General features: G+C 44.6%; 1 protein-coding gene across 5 annotated transcripts in view; it reads left to right on the top strand.

Moving 5' to 3' along the window:
* The window catches only part of TMEM94 (transmembrane protein 94), a 96,193-nt gene that overhangs the window by 37,743 nt on the left and 38,194 nt on the right, over positions 1-20,256 (top strand). For 3 of the 5 annotated variants that reach the window (XM_074970584.1, XM_074970586.1, XM_074970583.1), the window contains 5 exons: positions 13,316-13,435; positions 14,667-14,794; positions 15,451-15,587; positions 16,343-16,545; positions 19,357-19,508. In XM_074970584.1, the coding sequence (XP_074826685.1) occupies positions 13,316-13,435; positions 14,667-14,794; positions 15,451-15,587; positions 16,343-16,545; positions 19,357-19,508 (740 nt within the window). Of the gene's footprint in view, positions 1-6,287; positions 6,527-13,315; positions 13,436-14,666; positions 14,795-15,450; positions 15,588-16,342; positions 16,546-19,356; positions 19,509-20,256 lie in introns of all 5 variants that reach the window. The other 2 variants (XM_074970587.1, XM_074970588.1) reach the window with 1 other exon arrangement.

Below are 20,256 nucleotides of genomic sequence, written 5' to 3' on the forward strand. Positions count from 1 at the left end.
AGAGTTGCAAAAATGAAATGTACTGTGTGTATCCAGGATTGGGGAAAGCCAGGCTATGGGGTATTAGATTGAGCTGCCCTGTGCTTCACTGTGTCTTATGAGTCTTCTGTTCCTCTTTCTTTCTTTTTCAAAAAACTGTATTTGCACAGACATTTATAGTTAAGTACCTGATCCTGCAAGGTTCTCTGTGCCCTCAACTCCCCATGACTATAAAGGGGAAAGAGGACATCTCACACCTTGCAGGATTGGGCTGAAAGTAGACATGTGCAGAAACAAATGGAAAGGTAAATATCATAAATTAATTGCTGTGCTTTTGGCCCAGCATTGTTTGGTGTACCAAACAAATATGATAGCACATAGGTGCTGGAACTGGGAGTGCTGTTGCACTCCCTGGCTTGAAGTAGTTTCCATTATATACAGGGTTTACAGTTTGGGTCAATGGCTCTCAGTACCCCGTGTTAGCATGTAAATCTTCAATGGTTCAGGAAAGCCTAGAGATTTTGTTCTCATTGCAGGTAAGCTCAACCAAGAGGCAATTCCATACATCAGAGAAGATAGTTGAAATAAATTTTGGGGAGAGTGTCTTAATACCTTTGCACACGTGCGCACACATGCAGTGAGCTGGGCAAAATTCTGCTTGCCTATATATATATATATATATAATATTTTTAAATGAGCAAGTAAAATACCATCCATCATAATGGTAAGACTGAATTGTTTTCATGGCACTTTTGAATGGCTGTGAGTGTTAGTGTTAGAGCTGGTCAGGAGCTCTCCATCAGTTTTAAAATTTTTAATGGAAAATGCAGTTTCTGCAAAAATCAAAATTTTCTGTGGGGAAAACTTTGGTTTTTTTGGAAGAAAAAATTGTCTGTTGGGAAAATTGAAATGAAAGTATTTTGTTTCAGTTCAACCCAAATCGAAACATTTCATTGAGTCAAACCGAATGTAAATGTTTCTTTTTGGGTCAATTCAACATTGCTGTGTGTTCACCTATGCTGCCACATTGCCTCATGGGAACTGTAGTTTGGATATTTCATACTCCCATTCTCTATGGGCTGTGTTGTATGGTTGGAATACATATCCCAGGGTATAATCTGTATAATAAGATTCCAGAATTGTCACTCGTGTATCAATCTGAAGCCTAGACTGTCTGAGTCAGGGGTCGGCGATGGAAACAGCTCCAAGCAAGGTTGAGAGCTCTTTTTGTTCAAAATACCACCAGGTTCAGTCATCACTGGGTTTCATGGTCTGTTACCATCCAGTTTTTAAGATTTTTAGCCATTTTGACTTTACAAATTATACCAGTGTGGTGTACAGCTAGAGTGAGACACTTCTCTATGCCAAGAGTCTTAGACCATTGTTACATTAGACATAACTCAACCAATTACCGCCCTTACTCTACAGCTAATTTGTATGTAACTATTCCATTGGTTGTATGAGGGAGACTGCACAGATTGTCTGACTGCCACACTGATGGGACAGCTCAGGCTTTCAGCTACTAGTATAACGTGTGGGCCTCCAGGAGCCGAAGGAAGAGGTTGGAGTTTACCACAGCTGTAGCTGCTGCTCAGTGTATGCTGAAGGGAGCAGAGATGACCAGATGGGGATTCACTGGAGTAACTAAACATTACAGGAAGAGAAGGCTTCCCTCCTGCTCAGGAGATTTGTCAGATGGAACCTCAGGGGAGGTTGTGGGGGGCAAGGAGAGTCCCTTTGCTGTGAGCCAGAGGAGGTGCACTGCAAGCACTGCACCTACAGAATCTAGCAGATCATCATCAGCTCCTTAGGCATCAACCAGCCCATAGATTGGCCTGTACTTGAGGGCTGCAGCTGGTGACAGGAGCTGACAATCTGATCTGCCAGGCTTTGCAGGAGGAGAGCCACATTGCAGCAGCGAAACTCCCCCGCTTGTTTCCTCTTACCTACCCATTAGCAGGTTTATTGACTCGAACACAGGGAAGGGCTGCTGTTTCTGTACCATCTAATCCTGTGGTGCTGAATTGCTTTTCTTCCCCCTGCTTAGCCCCCTCTCATTCCTACAGACCCCAATGAATTGGTTATGCTGGGCAGCAGCTTAGTCTAGCTACCCCTTTCTGCTGTTTGTTTGTGGCCAAACTGACCAGTAATTTGAGGTTGAAGATATTTACTGAAAGCAGAGGAAAGATGAACTAGCTGGCTCTTCTGTTCAGCACCCTCTCCACGTATGCCTATTAGTTTCCTTTAGAAAGTAAAATCATGAATGCGTTGCTCTTCCTGCACTTTTTTTTCCCTTAATAACTACTCTGTAGATTACAGCCCTGGGCCAGACACAATATCATCCCTGTGAAAAGAGCTGTAATCATTCCCTGTTTACCTGGCTCCTGTCATTGCTGGTGGACTGAGTAGTAATAGGACGGTGCAGGGGTCAGCTCCGGAGAGGCACCAATGTGTTTTACAAATGCTTGCATGTTCTCCAGGTCTCTTGGGTCAATGAAGAAAGTAATTGGCTATTTTCTCTGTTGCATTTCCCCTTTAAACATAAGTATGCAGGGGCAAAGGGAAGGTGCAGCACTCTAATGAAGTTGCCTGATATGGGGCGAGTATTTGCATTTGTTGTAACCTGGGATCTAGTTTTCCCTCTCTTTAGATGGAGTCCTATGCTGTATATGGAGGAGGTATTTAGAAGTTGTCCGTGTTCCCATGACCATGTGGCTGCAGGTTAGTCTTCAAGATACCATTGAAGAAGTGAGTGTTTGAGGTTTTTATTAGTGGACTAGCCATCTCACTGGTGCATTGGCTTTTTTACCAGTAGAGTCTCAGCCCTCTATCTCCTTAAGGAAGCGCACCTACAGGTGATGAAAGGCTGAAGAGATCTATCTCTGAGAAGCTGAAGAGCTCTCTGTTGTGCCATATGAAAAATGTAAAGGTTCACTTTAGTGTGTTTGAAATCTGTCTCCTTAGATGCTGATCACTGAATGGGGTGGATGGATGGAAGTGTGCATAGAATCATAGAATATCAGGGTTGGAAGGGACCCCAGAAGGTCATCTAGTCCAACCCCCTGCTTGAAGCAGGACCAATTCCCAGTTAAATCATCCCAGCCAGGGCTTTGTCAAGCCTGACCTTAAAAACCTCTAAGGAAGGAGATTCTACCACCTCCCTAGGTAACGCATTCCAGTGTTTCACCACCCTCTTAGTGAAAAAGTTTTTCCTAATATCCAATCTAAACCTCCCCCATTGCAACTTGAGACCATTACTCCTCGTTCTGTCATCTGCTACCATTGAGAACAGTCTAGAGCCATCCTCTTTGGAACCCCCTTTCAGGTAGTTGAAAGCAGCTATCAAATCCCCCCTCATTCTTCTCTTCTGCAGACTAAACAATCCCAGCTCCCTCAGCCTCTCTTCATAAGTCATGTGCTCTAGACCCCTAATCATTTTTGTTGCCCTTCGCTGGACTCTCTCCAATTTATCCACATCCTTCTTGTAGTGTGGGGCCCAAAACTGGACACAGTACTCCAGATGAGGTCTCACCAATGTCGAATAGAGGGGAACGATCACGTCCCTCGATCTGCTCGCTATGCCCCTACTTATACATCCCAAAATGCCATTGGCCTTCTTGGCAACAAGGGCACACTGTTGACTCATATCCAGCTTCTCGTCCACTGTCACCCCTAGGTCCTTTTCCGCAGAACTGCTGCCTAGCCATTCGGTCCCTAGTCTGTAGCGGTGCATTGGATTCTTCCATCCTAAGTGCAGGACCCTGCACTTATCCTTATTGAACCTCATCAGATTTCTTTTGGCCCAATCCTCCAATTTGTCTAGGTCCTTCTGTATCCTATCCCTCCCCTCCAGCGTATCTACCACTCCTCCCAGTTTAGTATCATCTGCAAATTTGCTGAGAGTGCAATCCACACCATCCTCCAGATCATTTATGAAGATATTGAACAAAACCGGCCCCAGGACCGACCAGTGCCAGATTTTGCTGTGAAAACCTAAAACTGTTCTTACAATGAGCTCAAGATGGTTCTCCCTGCTTGTCTCCTGCATTCCTGGATTTTCTTCCCCTGTTATTGACCTGAGATCCTGAAACGTTGTGTCTGGGTCTATAAGTAATGCCCCATACTCCTGTTATGTGCCTGTGTAGTGTCAGTGATGTGCTAGGTGCTTTGCTATTTACTTGGTGCTTTAGATGTCTCCATCAGATGTGGTAATGTTTGTTTTGGTGATCTCCTCTCCTAGCGTTCTCCCCTCCACTTCCCCATCATAACCCTCTTTCCCTTCATTGCCTTCTTAAGCCTCTTACCCTTGTCCACAAGAGTCGTCTTTTGCACACCTACCCTTCACTTCATATAGAGTGACCCTGTGGCAAAAGAATGAGGGTGTTCCAGCTCTGAGATTTAGAGCTTGAAGGGGGCACATGAGTATTTCAGGGACCCATCTAGAGCTTTAGACCTGCTTCTCCTTCCTTTGTCTGCTGTGTACATGACATTTCCTCTTTATTGGGAACGTGTGTCTGTGTTAGGCATTGGTGTGGAGTGCAGTCCTCCCACACTCTAGTTTCCTCCATAGCCTGTTGGTATAGCTGTTGGAACCAGCCCAGTGGTCTCTAGGCACACTGTGCTTTTCAGTGACAATCCCTGTCATCATTGCTGCCTTTTATTTTGTATAGTAGAGGGGTTGCTGCTATCAGTCCTTACCCTGTGGCTGGCAGAATGAGCAACCTTCTTTGTGGGTACATTGCTATACTCCAAACAACCACAAGGGCATGGAAAGAAGGAAAGCTTAGTGTGCCCCACACCTCAAGCTCGGTCACTGCTATGTGTGTAGCAATCCAGTGGTGCAGTAGCAGGGCCGGCTCTGGGCACCAGCGTTCCAAGCAGTGGCGGCAGTCAGAAAGGGGCGGCGGTGTTTCCGCGGCGGCAATTTGGCAGCAGCTTCTCTGTGCCGCTGGCTGTGGTGGCAGCTTTTCCCTTTTGCCGTCCGCGACGGCACGTTTTTTCACTGCTTGGGGCGGCAAAACCCGTAGAGCCGGCCCTGTGCAGTAGCATGTGTATTGCCGACTAAATGCCCTGCCCTCTTCCCCACTGGGAATCTTTGTCAGACTCCTGTGTTTAGCTCTGCATTAATGTTACCTGGTCCTCCTGCAAGAGAAACACGGAACTGTTTCCTCTAATCCTATCACCAACACACAGAATGAGAATTCTAGTAGGATTATTTTTAACTCTGTCACAGCTGCAGTTCAGGCAGTATCCCAGGCTCTGCCTTGCAAGAAATTTCTGCTTTAGATTTTCATTTTGCTGCAAAATGCTTTGCAACTTCATCTGCTAAAAGAGAGCTGGGAAGGGGCTAGGTGGGTGTGTTCTAGAGTGTGGCTCGGATTAGAGCATTAGTCTCTCAGCCCTTGAAACCCAGATTCAGATTCTGGTTTGCATCACCAGTGAAAGTCAGTTTAATAACCTAGCTTAGTTTCCTGTAGATAGCCATGCACGTCACAATCCTATCCAGATCTGGAATAGCAAACGTGTGTACGTCAGAACTGAGGCGCACTTGCAGAGCGCTGTGTGTGTGTGCGCGTGTGTGTGCGCGTGCAGGTCTTGAATAGCAGGAGTGGTTGAGACTGAACTGCATTGGCTCAGCTCTCTGAGGAGCCTGTGACTGCAATAGCAGGAGAAGCTTCAGCTCTTGATTGAGCTGTGCTGGCAGAGCAGTGTCAGCGGCTCAGGTGCGGGGGGACGTGAAGCTTGCATAGTGCTTGCCTGCATTGTGTCAGGTTCTGGCTAGTGTTAAATAGACCTTCACTTTTATTAAGCAGTGCAGTTCACTCTAGCTTTTTCAAGGTGTGGGATAGTCCATGTTCTCTGACACATGTCAGTACCACCAGTGTGTTTGCATCCACTCTCCTATAAGTGCTCCAGCTGGGATTTGTATTCCAAAGCTCCACTGTACTTCATTTTGTCTTTAAGTAATATTTTTATATCCCTTTTTGGTACTAACCTCATGATCTCATTTGAAACTGCCAGTTCAATTTTCCAGTTCAACAGAGGTGGTTATTAGTCTAATGGAGAAAAGCCACAAGGGCCTAGTTGTATTCTGATCCAGCAGTGTTTCATAAACCCACTGCCCAGAATATGCATAGAAACAGCCAGGGATTATTTAAGGCCTAACCGTGACACGGTATTGGAATGTGAAAGTAAGTAGTCTTGTAGTAACATGACTTCTATTATGGTCATCAAATGGCCACTTGTTTGCTCTTTCAGTAGCCGCCTTCTATAACCTGCTCCTGTGGACTCTTGTCCTAACTTTGCAGCTCTTTATCCTGGGCTGACCTGCAGGAAGCAGAATAACATGGCTGCCCAAAGCCTGAACTTTGAGGGGATACAGCAGAACCTCAAGCATACGAACACCAGAGTTATGGACTCACCGGTCAACCGGACACCATGTTAAACCAGAAGTAACTAATCGGGCAGCAGCAGAGAGAGAGAGAGAGAGAGACACACACGCACACAAAGAGCAAATACTGTACTGTGCCAGTGTTGCATCTTAAAGGTAGGCACATCTGGACTGCCTATCCCCACCCCACCCCCACGCGCGGGGCAGCCACTTACAGCTAAGAGGTGAAGACGCTGGGGCTGGGAGCCTGAGCCAGCAGAGCAGGAGCAGCCCTGCAGCCTGCACCCTTTCATCCCCCCTCCCTGCTGGAAGTGGGGACACTGTTTTTATACACAAGTGCGCACACACACCCAGGAGGTTGGACAAGCTTGCAAACTCAGTCTGACCTAGGTAAAGAAGCTGCTGAAGCTGAGGAGGGAGCTCAGCTGCTGCTGAAGCCTGGCCTGGAGTGTCAACTGCTGAATCTGGAGCCCAAACTGTGCTTTGTTCAGAGTTACAAACATTTCAGAGTTACAGACAACCTCCGTTCCTGAGGTGTCCATAATTCTGAGGCTCTACTGTAATAGCAAAGCAATCTGCCTCCATTGACCCCTAAACCTACTAAACTCCTGCAAAAAACAACCTCAGCCAGATCACAGAGTTTCAGAGGCTAGATTCTCAAAGAAAATCTGAACATTTAAAAAGATACCTTACTAAGAAGAGTGTTTCTGGGTCACAGTGTAGAGAGGTTTTAGAGTGGTAGACCTTTTAGTCTCTGACTCCAAGTGAACACACATGCAGGCAAATAGCGCAAATGGCAGGGCTGAGGATAATCAAATGGCTACCAAAGCAGACATTCTGGAGATGCTATCTGAGTTTCAGGCCATAAGAGATGATCTGACAACTAAGCTTCTTGCAGTAAAGAAGGAAGTTGCTGACTTGGAAGAGTAAGTCATTGTGCTAGAGACTGGCCTAAGAGAAGCAAGTGAGAGGGAAACAGCTGCATGGCACTGATGGCGCAGAGAGAGAGAGATCTACCCGAAATCGGATGAGATAGAAAACTGATTCTGATGATGTTGTTCCTTCTCAAGTAAGGGAGTGCCTGAAAATCTGGAAGGAGACAGTCCAATTCGGTAGGTAAAAATGTTGATCCTGGAGTTGTTACATCTGAGCTCCTTGAAAGGTGTAAAAGTGGAGAGAGCACATAGGACGTCACTCCCCCTGTCTGGGCCTTATAAATTCAGCAACCTAATCATGAAATTTCATGATCATTAGTAGAAAAATTTTAATTATGAAAAAATCAGAGTGCATTCAGAGGCCACAAGCTGCAATTTTTCCATGACCTCTTTGCCCTAACTTTAAAAAAGAAAAGAGAGCTGAAGGAAATTACAGCAGCACTCAGAAGGGCAGATTTTTGCCGCAGATGCGGATTCCCATTTAAACTCTCATTCAGCTTCCAAAATTAGTATTATACATTAAGTGTCTTCAAACAAGGCAAAAATACACTCCAGTCTCTTGGGATAGAAATCCATACCTCAGATGTACATGAAGATTCTCTAGAGGTAGTAACTACAGATAAGCTGCTAAAAAAACTCTTAGGAAATGATGAAACACAAGAAAAAGAAGATAGGAAAAGAAAGAGAACACGTTGGCAATGGCAGAAGTAAAACTGAGCAAGAGACCTTGGATACCTAAGGCATATCCTAGAGACTAACCAGAAGGGATTTCTTGGGAGTCACCAGGAATGAACAATACCTATGTCAATGTTATAAAGAAAACAGTATGAAATTTGCTTTAGTTGGGGTGATCGGTAAAAGCTGTGTACTGTATTTTAAAACGCAGAGGAAATAAAGGAGAATAAGAGGGGAGTTGGTGGGTAAGGGATGAAATCCCAAGAATGGAGCAGACTAGAGGAAAGAGGGGAGGGGATGGGGAGGGGTCTTTAGAAGATCTGTGTAAATCCTCCTTGTAACTCAAAATAATCAGATGGTAATCTATCCCTAAGGGGGTGAGGTCCCATAGGTGGAAAATGCACCTCCTTTGGATTGCAAGAGAGACAGCTCAAGTGTTCTTGGTGAGAGTACAGGGGTTTAGGGTTCAGCAAAGCATAGTCACTTGGAGACTGTTTTACATGTTATATTGTTTTTATTTGTGGATTTAAAGTAAGGGGAATGCAAAAGAGGGGAGGGAACTGGGAAGGTGGGGGGAATTAATACAAATCAAGTCCTATTCAGGCACACAGTTGTGAATGCAACATAATAAGAGATACAAGAGGGACACTGACAACACAAGGGGTCATGCCATCAAACAGCTAAAAAATCACAATTTCAATTTTTTAAATAAATTGAATAGTTACTCTCAATGGTTCTTTCTTTTAAAGTAACATGTTTGCATGTCAGAGGGCTCAATAATGTAATTGAAAGGGAAAAAGCCCTGATAGAACTTTAAAACCCCTGCTCATATTATTTTACCTCAGTATACTCATTTTCAGGAGGGACAAATTATGAGCATGAAAGGTGTAATTGGTTTCAATGGACATGTTTTGTTTCAGCTAAAGAAAAGAGGAATGGGCATAAAATTTGATAAACACGTACCTTTTCAAGTTAAAGTTCAGTGTAAGGAGAAGAGGGATGATTTAGATTGTTGAAAGACACAGTTGCTGGGTAATTAATAATGCATGGGCTCAGTGTATGCTTTCAACCAAAAGGACTTCTTTAAAAGACTGCAACACTTTGGGGAAGGGGAAATTATACTTGGAGGAGATTTCAATTGCACATCTATTCCTGACTGGGACAAATCTGATTTAAAAAACTAGGGGGACAGGGAAGTGGGAGCAGCATTGACCTCTCTGTGCCAACAGCTCAATTTGTCACCTTGATGGAGAGAATTGAACCCAGTGGAAAAAGATTACACATTTTATTCACACCTTCATCGGTTATATACTAGAATAGATGTAATGTTAATCTGTAAATCCTTAATGAAGCAGATACGATCTGCGAAAATTTGGCAACATTACATGGTCAGTAAAGTGATACTTGATAGCTGGGAAGGGTCCCAGGGATCATTTTTTCGGGGTGGGGGGGGGGCGGCAGGGAAATGAACTGCTTTTTTCCTCCAAGAAAAAGATTGGGTTGCAGAAATTAAAAAGGACATTGTTCAGTCCTTTCAGATAAATGATACGGACAACATAAAGAGAGGCTTTCTCTAGGAGGCAGGTAAAGCACTATTTAGGGGTCAGTTGATAAGCAGAGCCTCTCACCTGAAAAAAGAAAGAGCTCAAGAAATACAGCAGAAGATAAAAAGTTTGCAAGACATGCATAAAAACACAGGTTCAAAAAAATCTATAACAATTAACTAAATATTAGGGGGAAAATGGAATATGTCGATGACAGATACCACTGAAAAAGCCCTTAGTATTACAAAGCAGAAGTTTTCTGAAAAAGGAAATAAAAGTGATAGCTTAAAGGGATTCAAGAGCAATGTATTATTCCACCAGTTAAGAACAATCAGCAAAAAGATAGTTACACACCCTAATGAAATGTGCTACTTTTGCTTCTGCTTATAAAAATCTCTATACCTGAGATAATCCAAGCTCTGAAGTTAATTTAAAAAAAAAATCTGGAATTCAACAGACTTGCCAAAGAGAAACAAAATTTTTAAGACTCTTTAGATAAAGAAATAACAGAAGAAGAAATCCTAGTGGCAATAGCAAGTATGGAAAGTGGTAAAACTCCAGGATCTGCTGGCTTTCCAGCTGAATTTTACAAGGTATTTAAGGAGGTATTAGTGAGTCCCTTGAAAGGTACCACCTTCTGTTAGGGGAGGAACTTCTGCAACCTATGAAAAAAGCTACTGTGGTTATTCTCCCTAAAGATGGAAAAGATCTCACCTTATGCATTTTCTATAGGCCCATATCACTGTTGAATCATGGCATAAAGATTCTAGCAAAAATAGGAGCTAGCCAATTGCAGTCTGTGCTCTCAGTTTATATAAACCCAGATCAAACTGAATTCATTAAGGATAGACAAATCTCAGACAGTATTAAGAGAGGACTTTGAATCATCCGTAATACCAGATAAAAAAATCTGTTTCTTTTTATGGTCACTAAACGCAGAGAAAGGAGATAGAATAGTGGGACTTTCTGTTTCAAGCCCTGCCCTATGTGGACTTTGGCCCCCAGTTCCCTAAATGGATAACTGCTCTTTACACCAGCCCAGAAGCAGCTGTCTGAGTTCCTGGTGTTAAATCTCCGCTGTTTGAATTACACAAAGGGACTAGGCAGGGATGTCCATTGTCTCCTTCACTTACGGCACTGGGCATGGAACCTGTAGTACAGAGGATAAGGAACAATTAATCCATCACAGGAATAAAACTTGCAGGATCACACCAGAAAATAGTGTCCTGTGCAGATGATGTAATATTTTTATCTAAATCAATATTTCTCTAAAATTAGTTTCTGAAGAAATCTAGAACTTTGGGAAAGTGTCTGGGTTTAAAGTTAAATTATGCCAAATACTGAAATACCAGAATCTGAAAAGTCTCTTATCCAGAAAACATTTGGGTACAAATGGGCAACAAATTCTATAAAATACCTGGGAATTCAAATCTCAAACAACATTGGAGAGCTCTATGATTTAGTGTCAAACCTCTACTTCAGGAAATGAACAAAGATCTGGGGAGCTGAGGGAAGTATGCAATTTCTTGGTGGGGAAGTATAGCCATAGCAAAAATGAGCATTCTGCCAAGGATATCTTTCTTGTTTCCAAATTTTTCTGGGATTATCCCAAATAAAACCCTAGCAGGAATACAGAGGATGTCAAAATGTTTATGGAATAGGGAAGACCAAGCATGAGTGCAGATACCCTGTACAGGTGCATTAAACAGGATGGATTAGTGTTCCAAATATTCTGGGGTACTACTTAGCCAGCCAGCTCAAAGCAGTAGTGAATTTGGGGTGCTCTAACCCAGCCAAACATGGGATATTTATTAAACAAAATAACTGTGGCAGTGAGAATGTTGCTAAACTACTGTGGGTTAATAAAAAAAAAAATTCTCATCCTCCAGAAATTTACGCACATCCTTTAGCAAAGGCTGCTCTGTGTTAGGGATAGAACTACACATAAGATAAATTCTTTTTCCTTGCCAAATGATCCAGATCTTAACCCAAATTGTGAACAAGAGAGCTTCGAAGATTGGGAGAGCCAGTGAATACACATGGTGGGCCAGCTATTCCATTAAAAAAATGTCTATCTTATTTAGAATCAAAATTAACTTTAACTGGCCCACTCTCCCATTGTACCAGTACTTTCAAGTCAGGCATTATGTTTCTCAACTTTCTAAGAAACCTGTTTATACAGAAAGCTAATTTTAGAAGAAGAGATGGCACGTGATCAATTAGGAAACAAAAATTATAACTAATTTATATCGATCTTTGCTGACAACTTTTCTAACAAAAAAGTGTCTATAGATAACACTCTGGGAAAAGGAGGTGGATAGACAAATTATCCTAGAAGAATCTGGTTTGATCTAGAAAAAAGGACCAGCAACCTCAGTCTGTAGCACAATAAAAGAAAATTTCTTTAAGATACTGTTTCAAAGGTACCTCTCACCATTCAGGTTTTTATATATAGATATATAGATATATAGATAGATTGAATGGAGATAAATGGGGGAGAAATTGTGGTTAAAGAGGAGATTTTATGCATATATGATGGACATGTCCAGTCATTAGAGAGTATTGGGATGCAATCCGTAACCTAATCTCACAAATTTGCTGGATCTATATTACCAAATGATCCCTTGGTAGTCCTTCTAGGGCTTCCTAACAGAAATGGTCACACGGGGGGAAAAGAAGAATTGATCTCTCATCTCCTAGTAGCTGCTCGGCTGTTGGTAGTCTCTCACTGGAAAAAGAAATATAGCCCAACTGTTGAGGAATGATTTATTTATTTTTAAAGGGAGATTATGGAAAAATTAACACACCAATTATGTACCCAGTAAAATAGACAGAGGGCAGATAGATACTTAGATATCTGGTTACCTTTTATTCAATGCTCAAAGTACATTCACCTGCAAAAAACCCCCAGCATACTACTTGTTTTTTTAATAGTAACATTTGATAGACAGTGCTGTTCTGTTAAATATGTGTATATATAGAGATTTCACTTAATTTAATAAAATCACTAGAAGCAACATATTATAGGCCTTGTAATGATGCTCACTCTGTAATATGGTAACATATTAAATAGAAAGATCCGATGACTCTATTTCTGTATGTCTCTCTAAACAAAAGCTCACTGTTATAGTGATTGTTTGTTCCTGATATTTATATGGCAAGGATTTGTAAATTGGTTAAAAAATTAAAAAAGGACACATTAAAAGAAAAGCAAGGTATCCTGCATCATTAAAATTTCAGCATAACTGTCTATCTTGTGCTGCTTGTTTTTAGCTTTTTTCTCAAATTTGGGACTCAACAGGTTGAGTTTATGACGCTTGCACCTGATCTAGAATGGAGTGGTGACCTGAAGGGCTCCCATTTTCATTGCTGCGGACAGGTGGTCTTTCTCTGGGATAGCTGCTAGGAGATCAATTCATAACCTGCTCTTGGCAAATCACCTTGGATCCCTAACAAAGTGATATCAGTTCAAACCTCCCTCGCCTCTAGGAGTTGGGCATGCTCCCTTTGTAGCATTCCTAGTCTCTGCCAGCCAGAGACACTTTTGTCTTCTGGACCTTGTCTCACAGTTCTGCTGCTGAGATGGAGCATTAAGCTGGAGTGCTCAGCAATGTGTTTCTTGCCTGTGATCATCTTGTTTTTTTATTCCAGCAGGCCAGTCTAAAGTTCATGGGTGGGGTGAACACATTGCAGATGATTCCAAGGCATTCGGGGATGTAGTGCTTGGCCAGCAGGAAAAAGCCAAGAAAGATGACGGTGAAGCACTAAACACACTGTTTTCTGCTCTCCAGGATGAGATGACCTCAAGTTTGGGCCTGACCACAAGGAAGGCCCTCGCTATCCTGAGAGATCAGCTGTCAGCACTGCTGGAGGGGCATCAGAAGGAAAGGAAGAAGGTGATCTCATGGAAGGTGAGGCCAAAAAAAAGGCCACAGTAGGTTCTGACTTTCCCTATCGGTCTCTCAAAATCCTAAAGTTTAGAAATTGGGAATTGGACCAGTTCCCCGTACGGATCACACAAATGACCTATGGTGCAGCCCCAAGCTTTCCGAACCCTTGTTAAGCTAAATCTCTGAGTTAATTGAAGGTCAATTACATTACGGTCTGCTTTTGCAGAGCTTCTGATTTCCTTGGGGCTAATGCTAGGAGCTATGCAAGATTATAGCTCCTTTGCAGCTGTGCAGTTGTGGAATTTAGGAGCTTAGTTTCAACTCAGAGATGCTTAGGAGCAGTGAAGGCTGAAACGCCTACCTAGTCAGCCTCCCGCCCCTTGCAGCATTAGGAAGGTGAATGTGTGCTGCCTTTTCCTTCTCCCTGTGCCCCTAAGAGCTGTGTAAAATTGGGGTTTACCTGTATTTGAAATGTGATCTCTGTAGAGAGAGGCTCCAAAGTTGCCTCTCTCAGTGCACATAGGAGGTTGTTTAGAGCAGATGGGGCTATGAAGCTTAACACACTCTCCTGAGGCTTTGGCTACAGTTGGGGTGTCCGTACATTTAAATACAAAGCTCTAGAGTCTTATTTGTAGTAATTACATTTAAAAAAATGTTTGTTCTCCCCTCTGGATCAGTGGCCATGAGGCATCCTGGCACAGCGGCCTTTTTTATTGTGCCAGGGCATTGCAAGGCAGTGAGCATTCACCAAAGCCATGTTTGTTCTCCCCTCTGGATCAGTGGCCATGAGGCATCCTGGCACAGCGGCCTTTGTATTGTGCCAGGGCATTGCAAGGCAGTGAGCATTCACTAAAGCCAGTCATCTGATCCACTGCTAGTGTGTTAGCACTCGGATAAACACTGATGTGGGAAGCTCGTTACTGTTTTGAAGGTTTTTGAAAACGATGTTCGCTCCACAGTGGTTTTGTGAACTTCTACCTTCCCCCCACACACACACATTATCGGAGGGGGAGCTCAGTGGTTTGAGCATTGGCCTGCTAAACCCAGGGTTGTGAGTTCAATCCTTGAGGGAGCCATTTAGGGATCTGGGGCAAAAATTGGGGATTGGTCCCGCTTTGAACAGGGGGTTGGAGTAGATGACCTCCTGAGGTCCCTTCCAACCCTGATATTCTGTGATTCTATGTTATGCTTCTTAAAGGACTAGATCTGTGTTTAGCTGACACTGAGTCTCTCTGCTGCTCTTCCTTCGTAGGAGGTGTGGAGGAGCAGTTTCCTGTACCATGGTAACCGTTGCTCTTGCTTCCATTGGCCGGGTGCATCTCTGATGCTGCTGGCCGTGCTGCTGCTGTTGTGCTGCTCCGGGAGCCAGCCACACGGGAGGTGAGCAAAGTCCCCTTTGCTATTTGGGGGGGTGGGGTAGTTTTATACTGTGTCAGGAGGGCCAATGGCGGTCTTAGCATTGTGGTCGCTCATTCTTTCTGATCACTGGGCTCTTTCATGCCCAGATCGTGTCCCCATCAGCTCCTTCCCCCAATCTCTGACAAAGACTCGTTTTGGGAGCTCATTGATGCCGCTTCTCAACAATCACATAGAAGATCTGATGGAGAGAATGAGGTTGCCTCCCTTTGGGAACTGTACAAGCTCCTTTTTGTGCAGTGGTCCCAGATCCCCTGATGTCCTGGGGTGTGGGAATGGAGAGGGATAATCCTGAAACTGAACTGGGGGTTGGGGTGCCTCATGGAAGAGTGCAGAGAGCTGCCACTTGGACCTTACCATTCCCTGGCTGTATGTTATAAGAGCATCTCTGGATTGAAGCAGATCTTGTTGAACTTCTCCAGTGGAATTGTTCTAAAGACCAAGCATGGGCTTAATGCCTCTGCTTTTCTTTATTCTTACATCCCACTGACTCAAGTATTAACATTATTCATAAAGGGCCAGGCAGGTGAGCGTCTATATCTGTGCACGGGGGAGCATATTTTGCTCCTTTACTCACATGCCTTGTCTACTTCTTGGTTATTTCCTGTTGCCTCACAAAGCCAAGGTGCTGAGATTGTGAATGCCCTGGCACTCCTCCTCCTCCTCCTCCTGAACCTGCTCTTGATTGGACGACAAGAGAGGCTGAAGCGCAGAGAGGTTGAAAGGAGGCTCTGGACCATCATCGACAAGATAAACGGTGAGGTCTCTATCCGCCATCTCCCATTTGGGTTGTCATGCACACACTCACAGCTTCCCCCTCTATTGGATTTCTCTCCAAACCTAGGTGTCTCCATTACTTGTATTTAGATTACCTGTCTTGCTCCGTCTCCTACAGAGGCAGGCTGTTGAGAGGCATGCTTTCTGCACCACCCTCTTTAGATGGTAGATGCTGAGCTGCCATAGTATCAGATGCTTTGAACCTTAACCTGGTAAGGCAAATGGCCACTATGTCTGTGTGCTGGAGTAAGTCAGACTCTGAGCATCTCATAAAAATATCTGCCTTCCAGCAAGCAATGAGGGAGGAGAGCGTAGTGACAGCTGCACCCTCCCAGCAAGAGACGTGTGTGTGGGAACAGCTGTGAGTAAGCACCCTCCCAATTTGGGCAGCAAGCGTGGGGAGAGCCTCTGCCTGGCAGGAGGGGAAGTAATTCTTTTCAGCCTGGGGCCCTTTGGGACATTCTCTTGGCTTTTGTCTTGCATAGGTTCATCTCAGCATTACCTGGTGTTTGGTTTATGTTGTAAATTGGCTATGGGTAGCTGTCTGTACAGGATGGGGAAATATGAGGGACCGCCCCTCCCCCATGGGGGAATAAAGGAAATGGCAGGAGATCATAAGGACTGTATGGGATTAGCACTGGAGGGATCACTCTGTGGAAGGTAAATCCTTACAGGATCACCAGCCCTTTTCCAGTGCGGCTCTTCCTCACTCTTTCCTGTTCTCTGTGCTTTCAGATACCCTGGAAGATGGTAAAGAGCCGAAGTGGCCAGACTCCATGTACCCCGACCTTCACATGCCTTTTGCCCCATCCTGGTCCCTCCACTGGGCCTACAGGGATGGTCATGTCGTAAACCTACCTGTCAGCCTGTTAGTAGAGGGAGACATTATTGCTCTGAGACCGGGGCAGGAGTCTTTTGCTTCTCTGAGAGGGATTAAGGTAACTCATCTGTTGGTGACCAATTCCCAGAGCATGCAGTATTCTCATTGTGTTTGATCTCTTCCTACCTTGGGAACACTCAAGAGTTTCACCTTGCACTTCATTTGTGCAGCTAAAAGTGCTTTATATAAACAGCTCTCCCGCCAAACCCCAACAACGTAGTCACACAAATGATGCCAAAGTATGATGTTTCTTATCTCCCACAGGACAGGAAAGGAGTGTATTGTGCTTCTGATCATAACTGTATTAAACCCATCTGAATAGATAATTCAATAGGACACCTTCCCATTTTGAAACCCTGGGTGTTGCTGTTGTGCCAGAAGATGGGTTTTAGGCAGAAAGTCACTGTCACTAGAGATCTTAAATGAACCTGTGTGCAAAATACTCCTCTCTGCTCCTTGCTGTGACTTCATTGTACTCACTTTGCAGATAGAACTGCCAACATGAACATAGTATTTCCTCATGGAACCCTCGTGTAGAATATGCCTTTCTGATAAAAGAAGGGGACTGCACCCTGCATTTCATATGGAGAAATAAAGGCTTATCTGCTCTGACCTTCCCCTTTCTGCTCTCTGATAATGTAAGGTCGTTGTATAGGATACATGGGGGGAAAGTGAATGAACTGCCTAAGAGGGCTGGAACTACAAGCTAAGGAAGAAATTGACTGAGAGAGAACAGGAGAAAATGTTTAGGTTATCACTGCAGGACAGCAAGTGGTCTCTGATCTAGACTTATCTGTTATAAAATCATACTTGATCATGATGGTCCCTTCTGACCTTGAAGTCTGTGAGTCTAGCATGTCTCCATCAGATTGCAGAATAATTTCAGGGAATTTGGGAAGATGGGGAGGGGCCAGTACTGGTGGGAATGTTACCTGGACAACATCTTAGCTCATGTGTGGTGTCGTCATCCACTGATCAGATCTTATTTGGGAAAAAACTGTGAACAGCCTGCTGTTTCAGAAAACCCTTCCTTCGTGGTGTTTGGATACTGAAGCTTGCCCTTTACAATGTAGCAAAACAAGCAGCAGGGCCTGGCTTTCCTCCTGGCTCTGAAAGCAGCTCTCAGGGAATGGAAACTTGTGGGATGATTTGTTTAGAGAATGTACAGAGTTGGTGGTACAAACAGGAGCACTTGACAGAACAAAGAGAGCACTTACATTAGAAAAATTTAAAGATGCTGGGGCAAAGAGATGAAGATAATATAATATTTCCTGCTTTTTGGAAGCTCTTAGCCAAGGAGCTCACACTGTTTTACAAATATTAAAAGTTAAGCCTTACAAACTCCTGTGTGGCAGATAAAGGAATCACATGGATCTTTTTTCTGCTTGTAATGCAGCTACTTCTGGGCTGGAATGCAGCAGCTGTTCACAACACAGCAACACCAGTTTTGGACAAGAAGTGAAAAAGAATGCCACATCCACAAGCCACACATGACCATTATTATAGTTTAATTTAGAGAAAAGGAATGAAATTACCAAAACTACAATTTGGCCAAGGCATCAGAATTAAAATGCCTCTCTTACAAAAGCATGTAGGGATCTTTAATAGGTGCAAGTGGGCAAGATTTCTTATTTTGTACTAGAAATGGGGGTGGGAGGAAATGTGCTGTGCAAGAAAGACATGGGAAAATTCAGCTTTTAAAGTTACTTTTGATGCTCTTTATTGTCTAAGGTCACGTCTACACTGTGGGTGCTACAATCTCACAGCTGTGGCGCCTTAGTTTTGTGACTGTAACACCATAATGTAGATCAGAGATGGGCAAACTACAGCCCACAGGCCACATCTGGCCTGCGGGACCGTCCTGCCCGGCCCCATAGCTCCTGGCCCAGGAGGCTGTCGCTCCTCCCCCCAGTGCTCTGGGCGGCAGAGCCCGGCTTGACCCAGTGCTCTGTGCTGCACTGGTGCAGCATGGCTGTCTGTCCTGGTGCAGCTGTGCTGCCAGCCACCGGTGCTCCAGGCAGTGCGGTAAGGGGGCAGGGAGCAGGGGAGAGTTGGATAGAGGGCAGGGGAGTTCGGGGGGTGGTCAGGGGCGTAGATGGAGGTTGGGGTGGTCAGAGGGCGGGGAATGGGGGTTGAATGGAGGCAGGGGTCCCGGGGGGGGCAGTCAGGAAGGAGGGGGGGTTGAATGAGGTGGTGGGGGGCAGTTCGGGTCAATTGAGGCGAGGGGTCTGGGGGCAGTCAGGGAGAAGGGGTCGTTGGATGGGGCAGGGGTCCCAGGGGGGCAGTCAGGAAGAAGGGGGGAGTTGGATGGGGTGACGGGGGGCGGATGGGGCGGGGGGTCTGGGGGCGGTCAGGGGACTGAGAGCAGGGCAGAGGTCCCTGGGGGGCCATCAGGAAACAGAGTGGGTTGGATGGGACAGGAGTCCTGGGGGGGTTGTCAGGGGGCAAGAAACAGGGGTTGGATGGGGGGCGGGGGCCGGGCCATGCCTGGCTGTTTGGGAAAGCACAGCCTCCCCTAACCGGCCCGCCATACAATTTCAGAAACCCGATGCAGCCCTCAGGCCAAAAAGTTTGCCCGCCCCTGGTGTAGATGCTTTCCTGTGAAATGTGCATATATACTACAATGATGCTGAGGAGTAAGCGTTCCATTTTGCAATAGGTGTTGCATTCTGCTTCGCATTCAGTGCAGCAACTTTGCAAATGAATTTTAAAGCATTGATGGTTTGAACGGTGTAGGAAACATGTCCTGTGTTGAACAGATTTCTGTGATACTAAAACACCAGTGCCTTTCAGGAAGTTTCCATTGAGTTGTCTGATTGCGCAGCCTTTGGACCTTCTTTCTGTCTTTTCTTCTTTAATTTGATAACAGGATGATGAACACATTGTTCTGGAGCCAGGAGACTTGTTCCCCCCTTTCTCCCCTCCACCTTCCCCGAGGGGTGAAGTGAAGAAGGGACCTCAGAATCCTCAGCTGTATCGTCTCTTTCGTGTCCTAAAGACCCCAGTGATTGACAATGTCAGGTGTGCTAAATACTGCTTCTCATGCTTGTACAGGCTGGCTTGGTTCTTGTTGCAGCCTTGTATCAGAAGGGGTGGCGTTTTGCCAGTCCTGTACAGGGGGCTTCAGATAGACGATATTACCTCTTATCCATTATCTGGGAATACTAGAGTTATAAGATTCTCACTGGACTCCTTCACTGGTTCTCAGCAGCTGCTAGGCCAGATGGATGCAGAAAGCCATATTCTCCAAACTGCTGGTTTAGCACCTCACCTGCAAACTGATTTGTGGTGGTGGCAAGGAGATAGATAATTTCTGCATTTGGTAGCAAGCCCTTCATTTGGGCCCATTTTTATAGGGATCTGAGTTTCCTTTTTATTTTATTTTTTAAATTTGTGTTTGCAACTCAGAGACCAAGGACAAGGCTAGCTGTCAACTCTCTAACCAGAGGCATCATCTCTAAATTATGGGCACAGAAGTTTGAATCTGCAGAGAATACTAACTTGCAGGGATAGTTGCTCTCCTTTTTAGGGTGGTGTAATTTTAAGAAGTAAAATGCTAATTCTTGGATGAGCAAAGAAAGGAAGAGCGAGAGGGCTGCAGATAGCATGAGGCAGGTGTTTCATTGTTACTTGATCTAGTTCAGCAGGGGGGCAAAGCCCATTTTTAGAAACCGAGTGGGAAATATTCTCTTTCATATGGCTATTGATCTTTTCGCTCTGAGTGGGTGGGATTCTCTGCAAGTGCCATTTCGCCTTAAGATTTAATCAG

The sequence above is a fragment of the Natator depressus genome, chromosome 14 (assembly GCF_965152275.1).
Source record: "Natator depressus isolate rNatDep1 chromosome 14, rNatDep2.hap1, whole genome shotgun sequence".
In the NCBI taxonomy this organism is placed as follows: Eukaryota; Metazoa; Chordata; order Testudines; family Cheloniidae; genus Natator; species Natator depressus.